The sequence below is a fragment of the Montipora foliosa genome, chromosome 6 (genome assembly GCF_036669935.1).
Source record: "Montipora foliosa isolate CH-2021 chromosome 6, ASM3666993v2, whole genome shotgun sequence".
In the NCBI taxonomy this organism is placed as follows: domain Eukaryota; kingdom Metazoa; phylum Cnidaria; class Anthozoa; order Scleractinia; family Acroporidae; genus Montipora; species Montipora foliosa.
Window position 1 is genome coordinate 65,459,265 of NC_090874.1, and position 15,000 is coordinate 65,474,264.

Sequence of the window (15,000 nt, forward strand, 5' to 3'; positions counted from 1 at the left end):
AACACCAAAAATGCACTTACCTATAGCATCAGAGGTTTCATCTTCACTTGCTGTTACAGCAAGCCAATGATCATTTCTCCATTTTCTTTGTGTGTAAGGCTAAACTTCTTGTTTCTCGAACACTTTCAATCCGCCATTTCTACTGTTTACGGTTTTCTCCTTTCTGTTTCCGGTTAAACTCAAGCATACGTAATAGGACCGGAACCCACGTTTTCTGGGAAAATGGAGTCGATTATCCCAGAGTCTCTCCGGGCGCTCACCCGCTGGCCAAAAAGCCCGAGGACTCTGGGTACGAGATTGCCGAAATTTCGGTTAGATCACAGTGAAGTGAGACTGGAAACGAGAATTTTTGTAAATGAAACGGCACGTTTCGGTCGGACCGGACCGACCGGTCATCAAAGAGGACCACCTCCAGAGGTGGTCCCAAATATTCCAGTCGAACCGAATCGAAACGGACCTTTCCATTTAACTTCAGCCCGAAATTTCCGGAAATTTTGGCACCCGTACCGCGTAGCGTTGTTATTTTTTTATCGCGTTTGCGGTGACTATGTTATATTACTAGTCACTTTGTTCGTTGCCAATCAAATCGTTCCGCAAAATATTAGTCGAACAAAAATTCTAAAAGCCCGATCGGGCAAGTCTTAGAGCTGTTTTACTTGCCCACGGATGTATTACGCTTGCCCCGGGTAATCGGGCAAGCCTTAGTGTCGAACAATGCTTAATTATCATGACGCTGGCCAATAAATTTGTGTGCTATAAATTAGCAAAATTTACGTCGTACGTTTTGCATGCTAAGGAGGTAGTTGGGAAAACAAGCATCAGCCAGGACACAAAAGCATAAATTGTTGGGGACCTCTACTCCAACCAAAACAAGAACAAGAACAACAAAAAAACTTTACGGCTTAGAAAATAATGTTTACAATCAAATTTGTTTAAAACAATTTCCAACGAAAGCGATTGTATCCGAAACGAATGAATATCAGAATCGTTTGCTTTTACTTTCAACCTTACTGGTGCTGTCAATTTGAAAAATTGGGAAGAGTTGCGGTCGCCTTGTTGTTATAAAACATAAAGCTCTTTAATACACCAGTTTTTCAAGATTCGGGAGTGAAAATAAACGATTCTGAAAATAATTTCTTTAATGATACAAACATTTTTTGAAAAGAGCTTTCAAACAAATTTGATCGAAAGCATTACTTCCTCCGCTTTAAAATGATCGCTTTGAAGGAGTGGACAGGAGGTTCCCTTTTAATTAAGGATTCGGTTAACTCGATCGGTTGAAGGGAAAATGGCCTCAGCGACGTCATAAGGAAGTTTGTAGGTTCATTGCTACACTCAGAAAGTCTCTTACAACAAACTCTTGTTTTACTTTATTTTTTGTAAATTGAAAACGTTGACGTTTGCCTTACTAATTTTGTCGAGCATGCCGTCGTCCAGGAAGTCGTCCTTGACTGTTTCCATGTAATTAACGAAACACCTGTAAGCTTCAGGTTCAGAGCCAAAGACGATCAAAAACCGGCTTAAAATGTCGTTCATTCCCTGAACATATCCAACATCTGGGACAAAGAAAAGGCTTCACTTAGTAGGTACGCAAATACTGTAACGAATGGCCCAATCAAATGAAAAGGAAATACACCCAGAGAGCGCTAAGCGAGAGCAAACGCAAGCGAGCAACTTGCTACTTGCAAACGGATACCGCACTGCTGGGTTGTACATGTTGTGTTCAGTTGTACACCCTGCTGCGTGATGCGGGGGGAAGTTGGCAAGTAGCTTTGGACTTTTTAGCCAACTACTCCCATATTTTTTTCTTGAAGCCCTTAATCGTCAAAGCGTCACACTGCAATTCTGAACCACAGCTCTTTCGACGCCAACAAAGATCTGCCAATTCTAATATTTGCAATTCTAACATTTGAAATACGAAAGAGTGAACAGCCCAAGTACATAGTCAATGAAAAAAAAAAAAAAATGGACAAATTCTAAGTAATATTTTTTTACTCGTGGAATACACGAGATTTGCTCAAAGCAAATCCAGGATGAGATAGACTGCAAAATACCCGGCCACTTATTTTCATATTTGCGTGTATTGTTGTATGCCTCATTCTTCAAACAATGCAACTACAAGATAACAATAGTACACAATAGCCGCCGGGCATTCTGCAGCTAAAGTGCTCCAAGGAGTTTTTTTTTTTTTGAAGCACTCATCTTTTTCCGTTGCTATAGCACATGGAATTAATCCTTTATTGGAGGGGTGACCGTAATGGAAAAAAAAAAGAGAAGAATCCCACGTTCTTTGATCTCACACCTTTCCAATGTCACCTTATTTACAATGTATCTCCTTGCTGTTATTCATTTACCTTGATGATAAGCACTGTATGTGATCAAAATATCCCGCAGGACAAGTAGATTTTGATTTCTTTTTCCCCTGAAAAGAAAAGGGAAAACAGTTATTAGTCAATGTCAATTGAGGCTTGTTCAAGATTATTCCAAGAATGGTTGGAGGATGCTTGGAGGCACGCATGTGAGGGTTTCTCCCCAAATTTCAAGCACAACCGGTCAAAAAAATTAAATGACGTTTAAAATCATATTTGAGGAAAATGCAAAAATAGCATTTCCACCTCTTTGGGTTACCCTTGATTTCACAATTTTCCCACGAAAGAATTTGCCCCTAGCTCGCCAAAAAAAGGTTCTCATTTTTGGAAGCCGAATAGATGTGCCATTGAACCTTGTGTGCAACAAACACACAAAACAAGTGCACAAGTTAATGTTCATCACTTTCATTGAAAAGATGAATTAATTACTCAACTTACGCAAAGAACACCTGAGATCTGTCTGTCCTTGGAACATCTTTGTCAATGACTTTGATAGACGAATGTAATTTTGCCACATCCACTGGCTTACGATTAGCATGAAGCTAAAATAGACAGTTGCAGAGTGATTGCTTAATAAGGTTTACAGTCATTTCCTTTCATTACTTAAATGTTGATACTAAAAATAAAAAAAAAAAGTTACAAGAAATGAAATTAAATAATTTACTGTATCTTATAGTTACCGGTATCTTATTAAATTTTCCACCTCGGATATTGCATTTCTAGCTTTTTGATTGGTTCACTCCTCTTGGATATCAGTTCATATATCGTATGTCCTAATATGGAAACTGATTGCGTCAATTTAGTAAAATAATTATTACACTCGCCCTTGTGGGATGTGATCTCAGATCCAACGCGCGCTCATGAAATGTAAATATTTTGTTATGACAACAAGAACACTAATGAAATGCATGTTGAGAATTAAACAAGTGATTTACTTTCCTTGAGCTGCAAGACATTCATCACCTGACAGTACCCCCACATCATCATCATCATTCAAACATATTAATTATCATTAAAGGCGCTGTTACACTGTGAAATGTTTCGTGCAACTTGTGTCGCAATGTTTTGGCGACACTGTGGCGGGACAAGTTGAACGAAACATTTCTCAGTGTTACATACCCTGCAACGGCCAAAATCGTTGCGAGACAAGTTGCACGAAAAGTAGAACCTAATTCTACTTCCAGCAACGGCTCTTGCAACTTGTCCCGCCACAGTGTCGCCAAAACATTGCAAGACAAGTTGCACGAAACATTTCACAGTGTAACAGCGCCTTTAATGATAAACATACACATGTACCTTCGCAGTAAAATTAAGAAACACAAGTTGATCCTCTCCCTCAAGGGATGCCTTCTGCTCTACAATGGCAACTTCCAAAAGACGATCCCTTTCTGACTGATTCAAGTCAGTGTTGCAGTCTTGGAACTCTTTTAAATACAGAGGCATTGATTCAGGGATATCAGGCTCTACGGGGGGCTTGTATGTATCCACCAGCCCCTTCCATCGCGTTTTCAAGGCTTGATATCGAGCCTTGTTTTCTGCAGCTAAGGCTTCTCTCTCCCTACAGTGAAAAACAACCCAAAGTTGAATTGATAGGACTATTAAATGAGGTTGAATGGTGCAGTAAATGAATCTTTTCTAGTTTCATCTGTTGTCCAAATAGGAAGTTCTGGTGGGAACAAACTGTTACATTTACTTGTTGTTGTGAATGTGATAATTACCTTGCAGGGTCATTTCAAGTACATCTAGATCATACAATAACCTCTTTAGTACTCATTCTTTGACCTCTGTAAAAGCAACTGAGGCCAGATTTTCCATGAAATTTATAGATTTAATCATTTCCCTTAAAAGAGTGACAGATACAAATTTGACTGTTTAATTCCAGATGATTTTTACTCCTCATTGATTCAAATTAAAGGATTGGATGCCCTCTGCAGTGAGGATGAGGAGGTACATGTAACTGTGGCAACTCAGCAACAGAGGACCTCCAAGCCCCGGGAGGGAGGGGACTCCTACATGGAACAGACGGGGATGCTCGTTGGAAATTTTGAATCAATTTAACCCCTAAAGGAGACCATCTGGGTGTGGCTCAAGCTTTTTGTGACCCCTAAAGGAGACCAATCTGCGCGTGGCTTAAGGAAATTTTGACCCCTAAAAACAAGTTAAAAAGAAAATTTGACCTCTGTTTCTCTTCGCGTAATTCTGTGTTTCTTTGCGGAACCCTAAACGAGACCTTGGCAGCTTAAAATATTGGCGCTTTGTCCGAAACACCCTAAGCAAGACGAAAATCAAAAATTTACACCCCCAACCGAGATGACTATCATCCCCGTCTGAACATTTCATATGGGAGTCCCCCCCCCCTCCCTCTCGGGCTCCAGGCAAGTGTTAATTAAACAGCGCAACACAGTGTATGGAAGATGCATTTAACTACCCACAAGTAAGAAAGTGGAGGGAGGGTAAACAATGGTACTGTAAGATAATGTGAAGCTCCTGGAAGCCCCACATACCAGAATTTACTTGACTTAAACATAGCCTAAATTTTATTTAGCATCATCTCATAGAGACAAAATAATTTACTGATCATTTTGACAAACAAGAGAGCCAATCAGATGATGTTTTTTTGTTTCAATCAAAATTTTATTTTCATTAAAAATTTAATCTAAACCCACAATAATGTCTGAGTGTGCACCTGTGCTGATACATTCCAGTACACTAAAACTACTAGACATTTAAAGCAAGAAAAATATAAACTGCAATACAACTACATGTATGATTCATAGGAAAAAGAAAACCATAATACTGCCAATACACATGTGGCCTCCTTCACAGACATTCTGACTTGTGAGTGGTCACGCAATCTTTCCTCTGCTGAAATGAGCCACACATTCTCTTCCCTTTGTTAAGTAACTGTCATCTGGAAATCATAGGCAAGTTACATAGGAACCAGTTGGGGCTGTGTATATTAGTCTCCCTGGGTGTCAATGCATCAACTTTTTTTTTGGGCGAAAGGGGCAAAGTCCTTCCATAATATTTCTCAGAAACATGTTTCCTTGGTGGGTATGCATTTGTACTCATGATCAAAATGCAAGTGCTTAGCAAGGTCATGGTGTCATTTCATCTTAAATTGAAAGCGCTGTGGAAATATATATAAAATGTGAATAAAAATATTTAAGTATTGTGAACTCGTGTATTTGAACTGCACTAGAACCATTGCAACTACACTGTAGGACAGTAGCGAAAAGACAGGCGAAAAGAAAGCTTGAAAAAAAAAAAAAAAAACAGTACATGTTTAAGCTCTTAACTGGGGTTAATGAGCCCGAAGGGAGTTCATTTTTCCTCACTTGTCCCTAGTGTACTCTATTCTCCTCACCCTTGCAATCAAGGCTTGTCCAGTAGTCAATAGCTCATTGTTTAGCTCAAAGTACTTTCACTTTTACAATCTTAAAGCGGTTGCCAAAGCTTCCAGTAATCCAGTAATTTTCCACAACATCACACGATTCTCACCTGTCTCGCCTTATGTAACCCCCCCCCCCTCCCCCATACAATTAGTCAGCCACATTTCAGCTCTTTAAGCAAGTTCCTTGACTTGCATTCTTTAAGACTGCATTTTGTATTTAAACTGCACTAGAACCATCGCAACTAGGACAGTAGCGAAAAGACAGGTGAAAAGAAAGCTTAAAAAAATACATTTCTTTACATTTAAGCCTGTATTTTTGAGGCTGTTTAAAGTCTGTGATGATCGTTATCTTCAAAACTCAACTTCATGTTTTTGTCTTGTGAAGCGATTGTTCGTACTCAGTGTTTCTTTGACTTGAAAATTAAAGCAAACCTTAAATCAATTCTGTTGTGTTTGCCATATTTGGCATTGCCTATGTATGGGCATGGCCATGTGCTTGAAAAGTAATGTAGAGACGACACCACCATTGAAGAGAATTAAATAGTTTATTGTTGTGTTTATATTCTCGTTTACTTCTCTGCAGACACTACAAATTCAACCAAAGGACCATAAAAAGTGTGGTTATTTGAATGAAACGACTCCACTGAAATAGAGCAAAAAGAAAGAAAAGAAAGAAATATGATATCAATCACAAGCGAATGCCACAAATAGGTTTGAAAAGCACAGGAGAGAAATGTTTCAACCATATGAATTAGTACCATGGTCATTCTATGAAGAGCTGCAAATATCTCAGCCAAACCCTGAAATTTATACGCTTAATTTAAGTTATTCTTTGATAAGAATTTAAGTCGGCGATTTTAATTGCCCAACACACACAGTCTATTTCCTTGCAGTGACTGCACAGGCAGCCCAAGCTCAGTGTGAGGGAAAGCCAACAAAAATATTAAGGATTTGTCCGAACTCAATGGTCGCTGTGTTGTGTTCAAAGTGTGCAAGGATATTTTCCATCGTTTTATCGTTTCGTTTGGGACACTTTAACAGCCGCCTGATGTCCCTGGCAGGGCTTCAATTGCGTGGCTAGCCAATTTAAATAAAAGAAAAACCTTTCCCTTGAATTTTATGGTGGAATTTTAACCGTGGGAGTATTTTATCCAGGAATATTTGACTCAATTTTTTGGGCTCCTGAGAATTCAGTGTTCAGCCTTGGTATTATTTTTATTAAGAACGTTGACAACCAAGGAGCCTATAATGGCTCAATCCGCAGCGAATTGGGAAAAAAACACAGGAAGGAAGCGACCCAAAATTGCAATAAGGTTACGGTTTTTTAAATTGAGATTTTTTTCGTAAAAATTCTCAGGTCCTTTATTGGGATTCCCATACAAATCCTTATATTTTTGTTGGATTCCCTCGCACTGAACTTGTGGTGCCTGTGGTGACGGTACACAAAATTTCTCAGGGTCCAAAGTGCACTTCCAGAATCTGGAAGTCTGTTGTGATTGGTCTTCATAATTTCTGGCTCGTTTCAGCAGACGTTCGTTGAGGAGGAAAGACTGCGTGATGGGTCACAAGAATGTTTGCAAAGGAGGCTAATACAAATGGACTTTAAACAAAAAAAAATTCCTAAAAAGTACATACGATTCATGAACTTGTTCACAGCAATACCTTTTTGTAGATGAGAATGGGTACAGTCCAAAGAGAAAGCTCCAAACTTCCTTTCTTATTTTAAAATCAACTCCACCTGAAACGTGAAAACCACAATTCTGGGCAAATTGAACTATACTAATTATTGTTATAGTACAATTTGCCCAGAATTTCCATAAATCCCTACCCTGCAAGCAGTTGGTTTCTCCTACGTTTCCAGAGAGGGAAACAACTGCGAGCAACCATTAGTTTCTTTGAGTGTGCTGCAATTGAGAACCAAGGATCAATAAATTAAATTTGAACTGGTAAAACTAGTTGGTAACCTTAGTCTTGTTTTGGCGCTTGCACATGCGTTCAGCTATGTAACTGCTGTGTTTGGGTGAGCCTGCTGTGTAGTGATTTCCCGCGAAATAAGATGAGGTGACGCCAAATGCATCACGTGGGGTGTGACGTACATTGTACTTTGCACAACTGCTTGCAGGGTAATAAATCCCTAATCTCTGGGACAGGGAGGGGGGAGGGGGTAAGATTAAAGGTCTCTCATACTCTCATAGGGGTGGGCATGTATGTACAATATCCAGTAATCAAATTACAGAGGGCCGTATAATCATTGACTGTACATAATTAGACAGTATATATCTGATTCAGATTTTCCTTAATTTACATACACTTTTGTTCAATGTTCTTTTTTAATGTCTTCCATAAATTTTTTTTCCCAAAGATGAACAAAGTTTGGCGAGTGCAATTTGAAGTCTTTGAAAACATTTACAAGTGCTTCTTTATTCCAAATTGCACAAGAAAAATCATGTGATTACTTATTAATAATAATAATATTCATGACAAAAAAAATTTCAAGATGACAGTGTCATAATTAGCAGAAGAAACACACGCGTATCACACAATGCTTGGTTTCTTACCTCTTTTTCCACTGGCCTGTGTTACCTGAAAACTGCATTTCTCTCAAACAATCAGAATGGAGTAATTATTTCCTGTATCTTATTGTAATAAAAACAGCAACAATTTTAATAATTTATAAGCAAAGAGATGCAGCTGGATATAACAGTACCTTTAAATATTGCTTTTCTGAGAGCTGATTCATTTATTAGTCTGCCATCTTTGTCCAAGAATGTCTCCCATACATCACAACCAAGAGCTCTGGTGCGCTCACTAATTTGAACAGGGCTTTCATTGCTTGAAAATGCCCAGTCCGTTAAATCTGCTCCATCATTCCCCAGGTGGCCATTAATCTGCAAGGTTTGTGTTTCTTGTTTAGCATCTGTTGTCTCACACATCCCCGGATGGTCAAACTATTTTGTGCATCATGGTGCTGTACTGCAAAAGTATTAAAAGCCCAAAACTAGCAACTACTGATGACACTAAAAAGTACTGTACATTCTTGAAAGGCCAAGAGCAGTAAGTACGCGAAATTTAAGCCAAGTTCAGAACGAACTTGGCTGATTTGAAATGAGAACCATGCCTATCGGTTTGCCAGAAATTTTGTCACAATAGTCACTTCTGAAGGTGAAAAGGTTACTCTGCCCATGATTTTATTTCATTTTATATTGGTAATCATCATATAAACACTAATGAAATACCATGTGAGCTGTCGCATGAAAACATCATATCTTCACACATGTGGCTTTGGCTACACATAAAAATCATGCCTTTCGATATTAAAGTGAAATGTTTTAGTATTTCATTGGTTTTCATATAATAAACAGCATATTACATGGCTGCTTGGAGATACAAGATGCTCGTGTTAAAAAATATTTCACTCGTTCGCTTCACTCACTCATGAAATATTTTTCAACAATCGAAGAGAAATTTCGTGTCTCCACACAGCCCTGTAACATCCTCTATGTATGGGCTAGAGAGTTGCATTTCATTTAGCTTATACAACTTTCCGAACAATTTGTTTCCACTGTTTGGATAATCCAGCAGGCACTTTAAATGTAAGGAGGATTGAAAGGGTTTTCATTCACAATGTACAACCAATACTTAAACTGCTCATGTCAGCTGATGAATCAAAATGGCTACATTGAAATTAAAATGTGACCCAAAACCACAAAAACCAAACTTAATAAATTTTCTTAGAAGTGGTGAGCTATCATTTCAAAAGTTAGCTCAATGATATAACCTGATTTTTTAATAATACACAAGATTTGTTCCTTTGCATTCTTAATGACGTTTTTCCAACAACAAAAATACCTTGTTTTTATCTTCCAATAGAATAGTGTTCATAAACAACTAAAGTTTTACTGTATAGTTTTTTCCCAGTCCCACTTCACTGGGATGTAACTGAAATTTTGGTCGAAACTTAAATGGAACGGTCCGGTTGGAAATTGACTTTTGATGAAAATTGTCGTTCCATTTTTCCTTGGTTAGTTCCACTGGTCTCCGACCTGATGGTCAGGCATAATGGAAACCACCCACTGTTACAATGTATATGAGGGAAAAAAAGCAGCTTGCAGTGACCAATCAGATTTGAGGGTTTTGTAATAGAGCTTTGACTTGTTGCTGTGTGTCTGTTCAGTAACAAATAATTTACAGATGATGCCAAAATGTGGTCAGAACCAAACAGTGGCGCAGAAGTGATACCCAAGTGCATCAGATTACTGAATGTTCTTACCACATTTTGACATCTTCTGCAATCTGTTACTGAACAGACACATGGCACTAAATGGAATCTATTTGTTTTATATAAAAAAGGAAAGTTTTTCCTGATGATGCATAAAGCTATGCTATTCTCAAGCTTACCTTAATAATGCATAGTGGCTCTTGTCATCAAAATCCATTTAAAACTGTTTCAAAATTGTTAACGATTTTTTTAAATTAATTAACTAAGTTAACATCAGCATTCTCGTGATAAGAACTTTGCAAAAATGTTATAATTTGTAACATTCTAGATCTTCAATAGTTCAATCTGGTCCTCATGCAAGTTCGCTGATTGTTTAATGACGAAAGAATTTAATTATAAGACCTTTCAAAACTCTTCTGTCCTTTGCAGCTTTTAGTTTGCATTGCTTAATATTTATAATGTTTAGTTTAAGCTGAAAACTTAAGCTTAAGCTTATCCGAATACTTTTGAAATGTAAGCTACAGTTTTTGATTTTTGTGGTTTGATTAAACATTTCAGGCATGGTGTAGATGTCAAGGAGAACGTCTTGACAGTGTGCCTTTATGGAATGTGAACAACAGAGGAGGAAAGAAAGGAAACAACCCTGTACTTACCTCTCAGGCTGAGCTCGTACATGCGATTCGTGTTATTTTAACGAGAGGCCAGGATACAAAGCTTAAGGCTTGGTTACTCAAATAAATGGCGATTTTTTTGATTTTCTGGAGCCACCGTTGTGCATTCTTTCCAGAAGGCTGTGCATTTACCTCCTCCAAGCAAGCCAGGATTTTGCTGTTTTAACTAGAAAAGAAAGATGAACTCCATAGCTAAAGCTGCCGTATCAAGCAAGTTCTCGTCTGTTAGCAAAAGCTTGGGTTTCGACGACAAAGACAGTGTGGAAGGCGAAGGACCATCAGCTAAAGAGCTACGCAAATTCGAGGAGGAAAATGCTGTAGCGAGAGCTAAGTTACAGGAACAGCATGCAAAACGACACGCAGAGAGAGAAAAGAAACGGGAAGAAATTAGGGCAAAGTACGGACTGGGAAATGGCAATCAAAGTAGAAACACAAGAAACACCAATAAAATCGAGAAGGAAGACACGAGTGCGAAGAAAATGAAAAATAGTGCGGGAGAAGAAAAACAGTGTAATATAATGTAACGTCAATCAATCTGGAAGGCGTACTTTTGGAATTCATGCATATTGTATTAATGGAGCGTAACATTTCAACAGAATACTACTCATGTTTTGTGATGCAAATACAAACTGCAAATTCTGGAGCCTATTGTTCAAAAGCCGATCAACGCTAATCACAAATTAAGAATTAACCGAGGAGTTCATTTCTCTACCCCCAAATGCTGTTGAACGCTGATATTCGGTAGAACTTTACATTAGAAGAAGTCAATCTTGTAAAGCAAAAGTAAGCAAATAACCTTTCAACAAAAAGTTGAAAACATGAAACAAAAGTTTACGCTAATCCTGGATTAATCGGCTTTAGAACAACCGGGTCCTGTAGACCACCCTGTTTTGTTAATCTTTAGTATCCCTCTTTTGCAACCTCGTTCCCAGGGCTTTTTCCCTAAGAAAATGGGACGGGTGGGAAAAGGCCCTGGCATTGGCCGGTCACATGACCCAAAAAAACACCCAGAAATTGTGGGTGTAATAAATTAGCATGACTGTCTTTATATTCCGAGCAAAGCATACAAATCGGATTTCTGGGAAAAAATCTTAGTTGGCGTTGCCTCCTTACTGGCCCCATTTTGAGTATGAAATTAAATTTCACAAAAATCGCATAAAAATTACGTTAATTATTGTAACATTGCAACCAGCCAATAAGAAAATAGAATCGACCGGCCGATGCCAGGACCTTTTTCCGCCCTTCCCATTTTCTTAGGGAAAAAGCCCTGGGAACGAGGTTGCCTCTTTTGGACTCATGATGTAGCAGTTCTCATAATTTATAACGTGAGTGGCTCGATATATAATGAAAGAAATGCTTCATTCTGATTGGCTGAGAGAAATCCAGTTTTCTGTAATGCAGAAGGAGGTAATTCAGTGCAAAATAGGTAACAAATTAAGCATTGTGATTGGTAAGTGATCAAAGAAAGTCACAAAAAGCCAATCAAATATGAGCGCTAGATGGCACAATTTTTGCATGGATGTGTGTGTGTGTGTGTGTGTGTGTGTGTTGCTTCTGCTAAATTAGAATAAGAAACTTTTCCATGTATATTATTAATAAGCAATCACATGATCTTGACTGCACTTTGGAAGAAATAAGCACTTGAAAGTTCCTTCAATTTTTACTTTGTCTTTGGAAAAAAATTACCCATGCTTATTTATTCCAAACTTCACTTGAAATTATGTGATTACGTGGACATTGTACGTGTCACAATTGTGTCATTTGTACTGATTATGAAAGCCTTTTGTGTGCAGCACATAGAGATCGCCTTTTGCTTTCCTCACAGAAAATGCTGTGGCAAATCATTGATTGTTGTAACTAACAGATGACTTCAGTGGTTTTCTCCTCTTACTCAATAATTATACTGTGGCTGTTTTGGGCTGTGGTTTGATCAACTCCTGTGCCTCTCGCATGCTATTCAAACATCTATCAGGGATTGTAAATAGTAGATATTGATGCTCTAGATTATGAACCACCAAAATATAACAGGCTAGAGTAGGCCATTTCCACTCATGGGTTCCTGCTCCCTATTGGTCACTATGATTACAGAATACACAGACAAATCCAGCATCTAAACCCTAGATTTTTCACCAGATTTCCTTTTCCTAGTGTACAAACTTTTGTGTGGTAATTTGTTATAAATAAACTAGTTTTGAATCTATTTTGTGTGACATTGGAAACATTGGTCCTCAGACATGTTCTCAATTTTGCATGAGAAATGAAAAATAGTGACAATGTTTTGTGCTTTGAACACCTTTGATTTGAAGATACAGAGATGATTGCCATAAATGCCCGAAACATTTTCGGTTATTGCAAGGAATGCACGCCTGTACTTTTCTAGAGGTTAAAGGTCGACCCTCAATTGACAGGCTTTTGGTCTGTTTGTCTTTCCATGGCTTATCGTAGCCATCTGATTGGATGAATTTCAGCTTTGGCGGGATTTTCATATATAAAAATTGTACCACGGCACGCAATGCTTGTAGGGTGAATGTGGGCCTTTAAAGGGTTCATTCTCTCGTATGTAGGGGAACAACAAACAGAGATATCATGTTGTCACTATTGAATTGGGCCAATCCCAGGTAAGGTAAAGGTAAAGTCTGCTACGAGCCTAGAAGGTCCACCAGGCCGGCACTTATCTCCGGTTTCTGTAGCAGGAAGCGACTAGGAGTATTTCTACCCCCCTGGATGGGATGCTAGTCCATCGCAGGGTTATCCCCAGCATTTTCGCCGGTAGAGAGGCACGGTGAGATCGGAGTAAAGTGTCTTGCCCAAGAACACAACACAACACAATGTCCTCGTCCAGGACCCGAACCCGGACCAGTCGATCCGAAGTCGAGCACACTGACCATGAGGCCACCGCGCCTCCCACTGAGCCAATCCCAGCTGAGAGAAAAATAGAATTATTTAGATTGCATTTTAGCGGCTCCTTTTTGAGAGGGATAACTTTTCGTGATCAGAACTGACTAACGCCCAATTAAACCAAACAATGGCGACTTTGGTTTGATTTTATTTGGAGCAATTAATTGAATCACAAATCTTGATACACTTCTGATGGCTTCACATGCACTAGAAAATCAGAGACTGGTGAATCAATCTTTTAAAAGCCAAATGGTGTAATCTTAATTTCTGCTTTTTTAACAGAATAGTATGCTCCTTACCATGCATACCATAGTTATACCACAAGACACTGCACAGTTTGCAGACGACTGACCATTATCGTTGTCCTTGGTAGAAAAGGCAGCACCACAGTGTCCAGATAACGAATCACCAGCAGTTGCTGAGAACATTACTGTAATGTAAAGGTATAAGTAAATACGGATAACCTATTAACCCACTGACCCCGGCCACTGACTAATGTATTTGGGGATAAATGGGCCATGGCGTAGTTCAGATATGAGCTGCTACCCATTTCTTGCTTGTGGTGCATTCTCCTTAGCGTTAACTATAAATTCTACGGTTCTCGATTCCTAGTAACGCAGGTCGGTGACTTAGGTCTGTCATGGGCTGCTAATTCGCCGCTTCGTTTTAGAATAATTCGACAAGCCACAGGCAGCCCAAGCTCGGTATACGATTTATAGACTTTGTATGGGAAAACATACTTTGAGCTTATAAATGCTAAAATAAGCTGTAAATGTAGAAATAAAGTTCGCTTACCTCTACATACGGTTGTCCTCGTCTTTTCTGTGCAATCGGAGGGCAAAGTTGTGTCCGTTTTAGACGGGTTTGTGGGCTGCTAATTTTTGCGATCTCGTTAGTTGTCATTTCCCTTCATAAAGGTGGCGGTGGCCGATATTTAACCCCACCTTTGCTTAAGAGATTGCGTGATGTTTATTATATCAATATTCTTGATGTCGTGTGAAACAAAAGCGTCACGTTTGTGGCCAATTTATCCTACGTTAGCAGTTATCATTTTATCTCCCTTCAAACTCGTCAGCAAACTAATGCGACGTCACGCAGAGCTTTGGGTCCCGTTTCAGTAGACACATGCGGGTTTCGTGATAAAATGCAATTTTCAGATAACACAGTACAGAAAGGGGTAATTCGGTACAGAAAAGGCAACAAACCAAGCATTCTGATTGGTCAGTGATCAAAGAAAGTCGAGATAGGCAATCACATGGTGCAATTTTTACGTGATTGCATGATGCGTGCATGCTTCAGTTTGATTAGAATAGACCCTAAAGTATGCAAAAATAGCTGCCTTTAAATTGTTCTTTTGTTCATATTCAAAATAGCCCAACTAACCTCGTTTTTGAGACAAAAATTCTAAAGAATTTGTTATCCCGAACGAGGTTAGTTGGGCTATTTTGA

The 15,000-nt window shown here is 38.8% G+C and overlaps 2 protein-coding genes across 3 annotated transcripts in view; one reads left to right on the forward strand and one right to left on the reverse strand.

Moving 5' to 3' along the window:
* Positions 1-11,175, reverse strand: part of LOC138008178 (TBC1 domain family member 15-like) — a 22,564-nt gene extending 11,389 nt beyond the window's left edge. For both annotated transcript variants that reach the window (XM_068855406.1, XM_068855407.1), the window contains exons 1-7: positions 10,636-11,175; positions 8,471-8,736; positions 7,426-7,501; positions 3,666-3,927; positions 2,808-2,911; positions 2,355-2,422; positions 1,410-1,556 (exon numbers count right to left, since the gene is read on the reverse strand). In XM_068855406.1, coding sequence (XP_068711507.1) covers positions 1,410-1,556; positions 2,355-2,422; positions 2,808-2,911; positions 3,666-3,927; positions 7,426-7,501; positions 8,471-8,696 — 883 coding nt within the window. In that variant the 5' untranslated portion in view covers positions 8,697-8,736; positions 10,636-11,175. The remainder of the gene's footprint in view (positions 1-1,409; positions 1,557-2,354; positions 2,423-2,807; positions 2,912-3,665; positions 3,928-7,425; positions 7,502-8,470; positions 8,737-10,635) is intronic.
* On the forward strand, positions 10,833-11,177 carry LOC138005917 (complexin-like). Its single transcript, XM_068852090.1, has one exon. It carries the CDS (start codon positions 10,833-10,835, stop codon positions 11,175-11,177), a length of 345 nt encoding a protein of 114 aa, XP_068708191.1.
* The last annotated feature ends 3,823 nt before the right edge of the window (positions 11,178-15,000 follow it).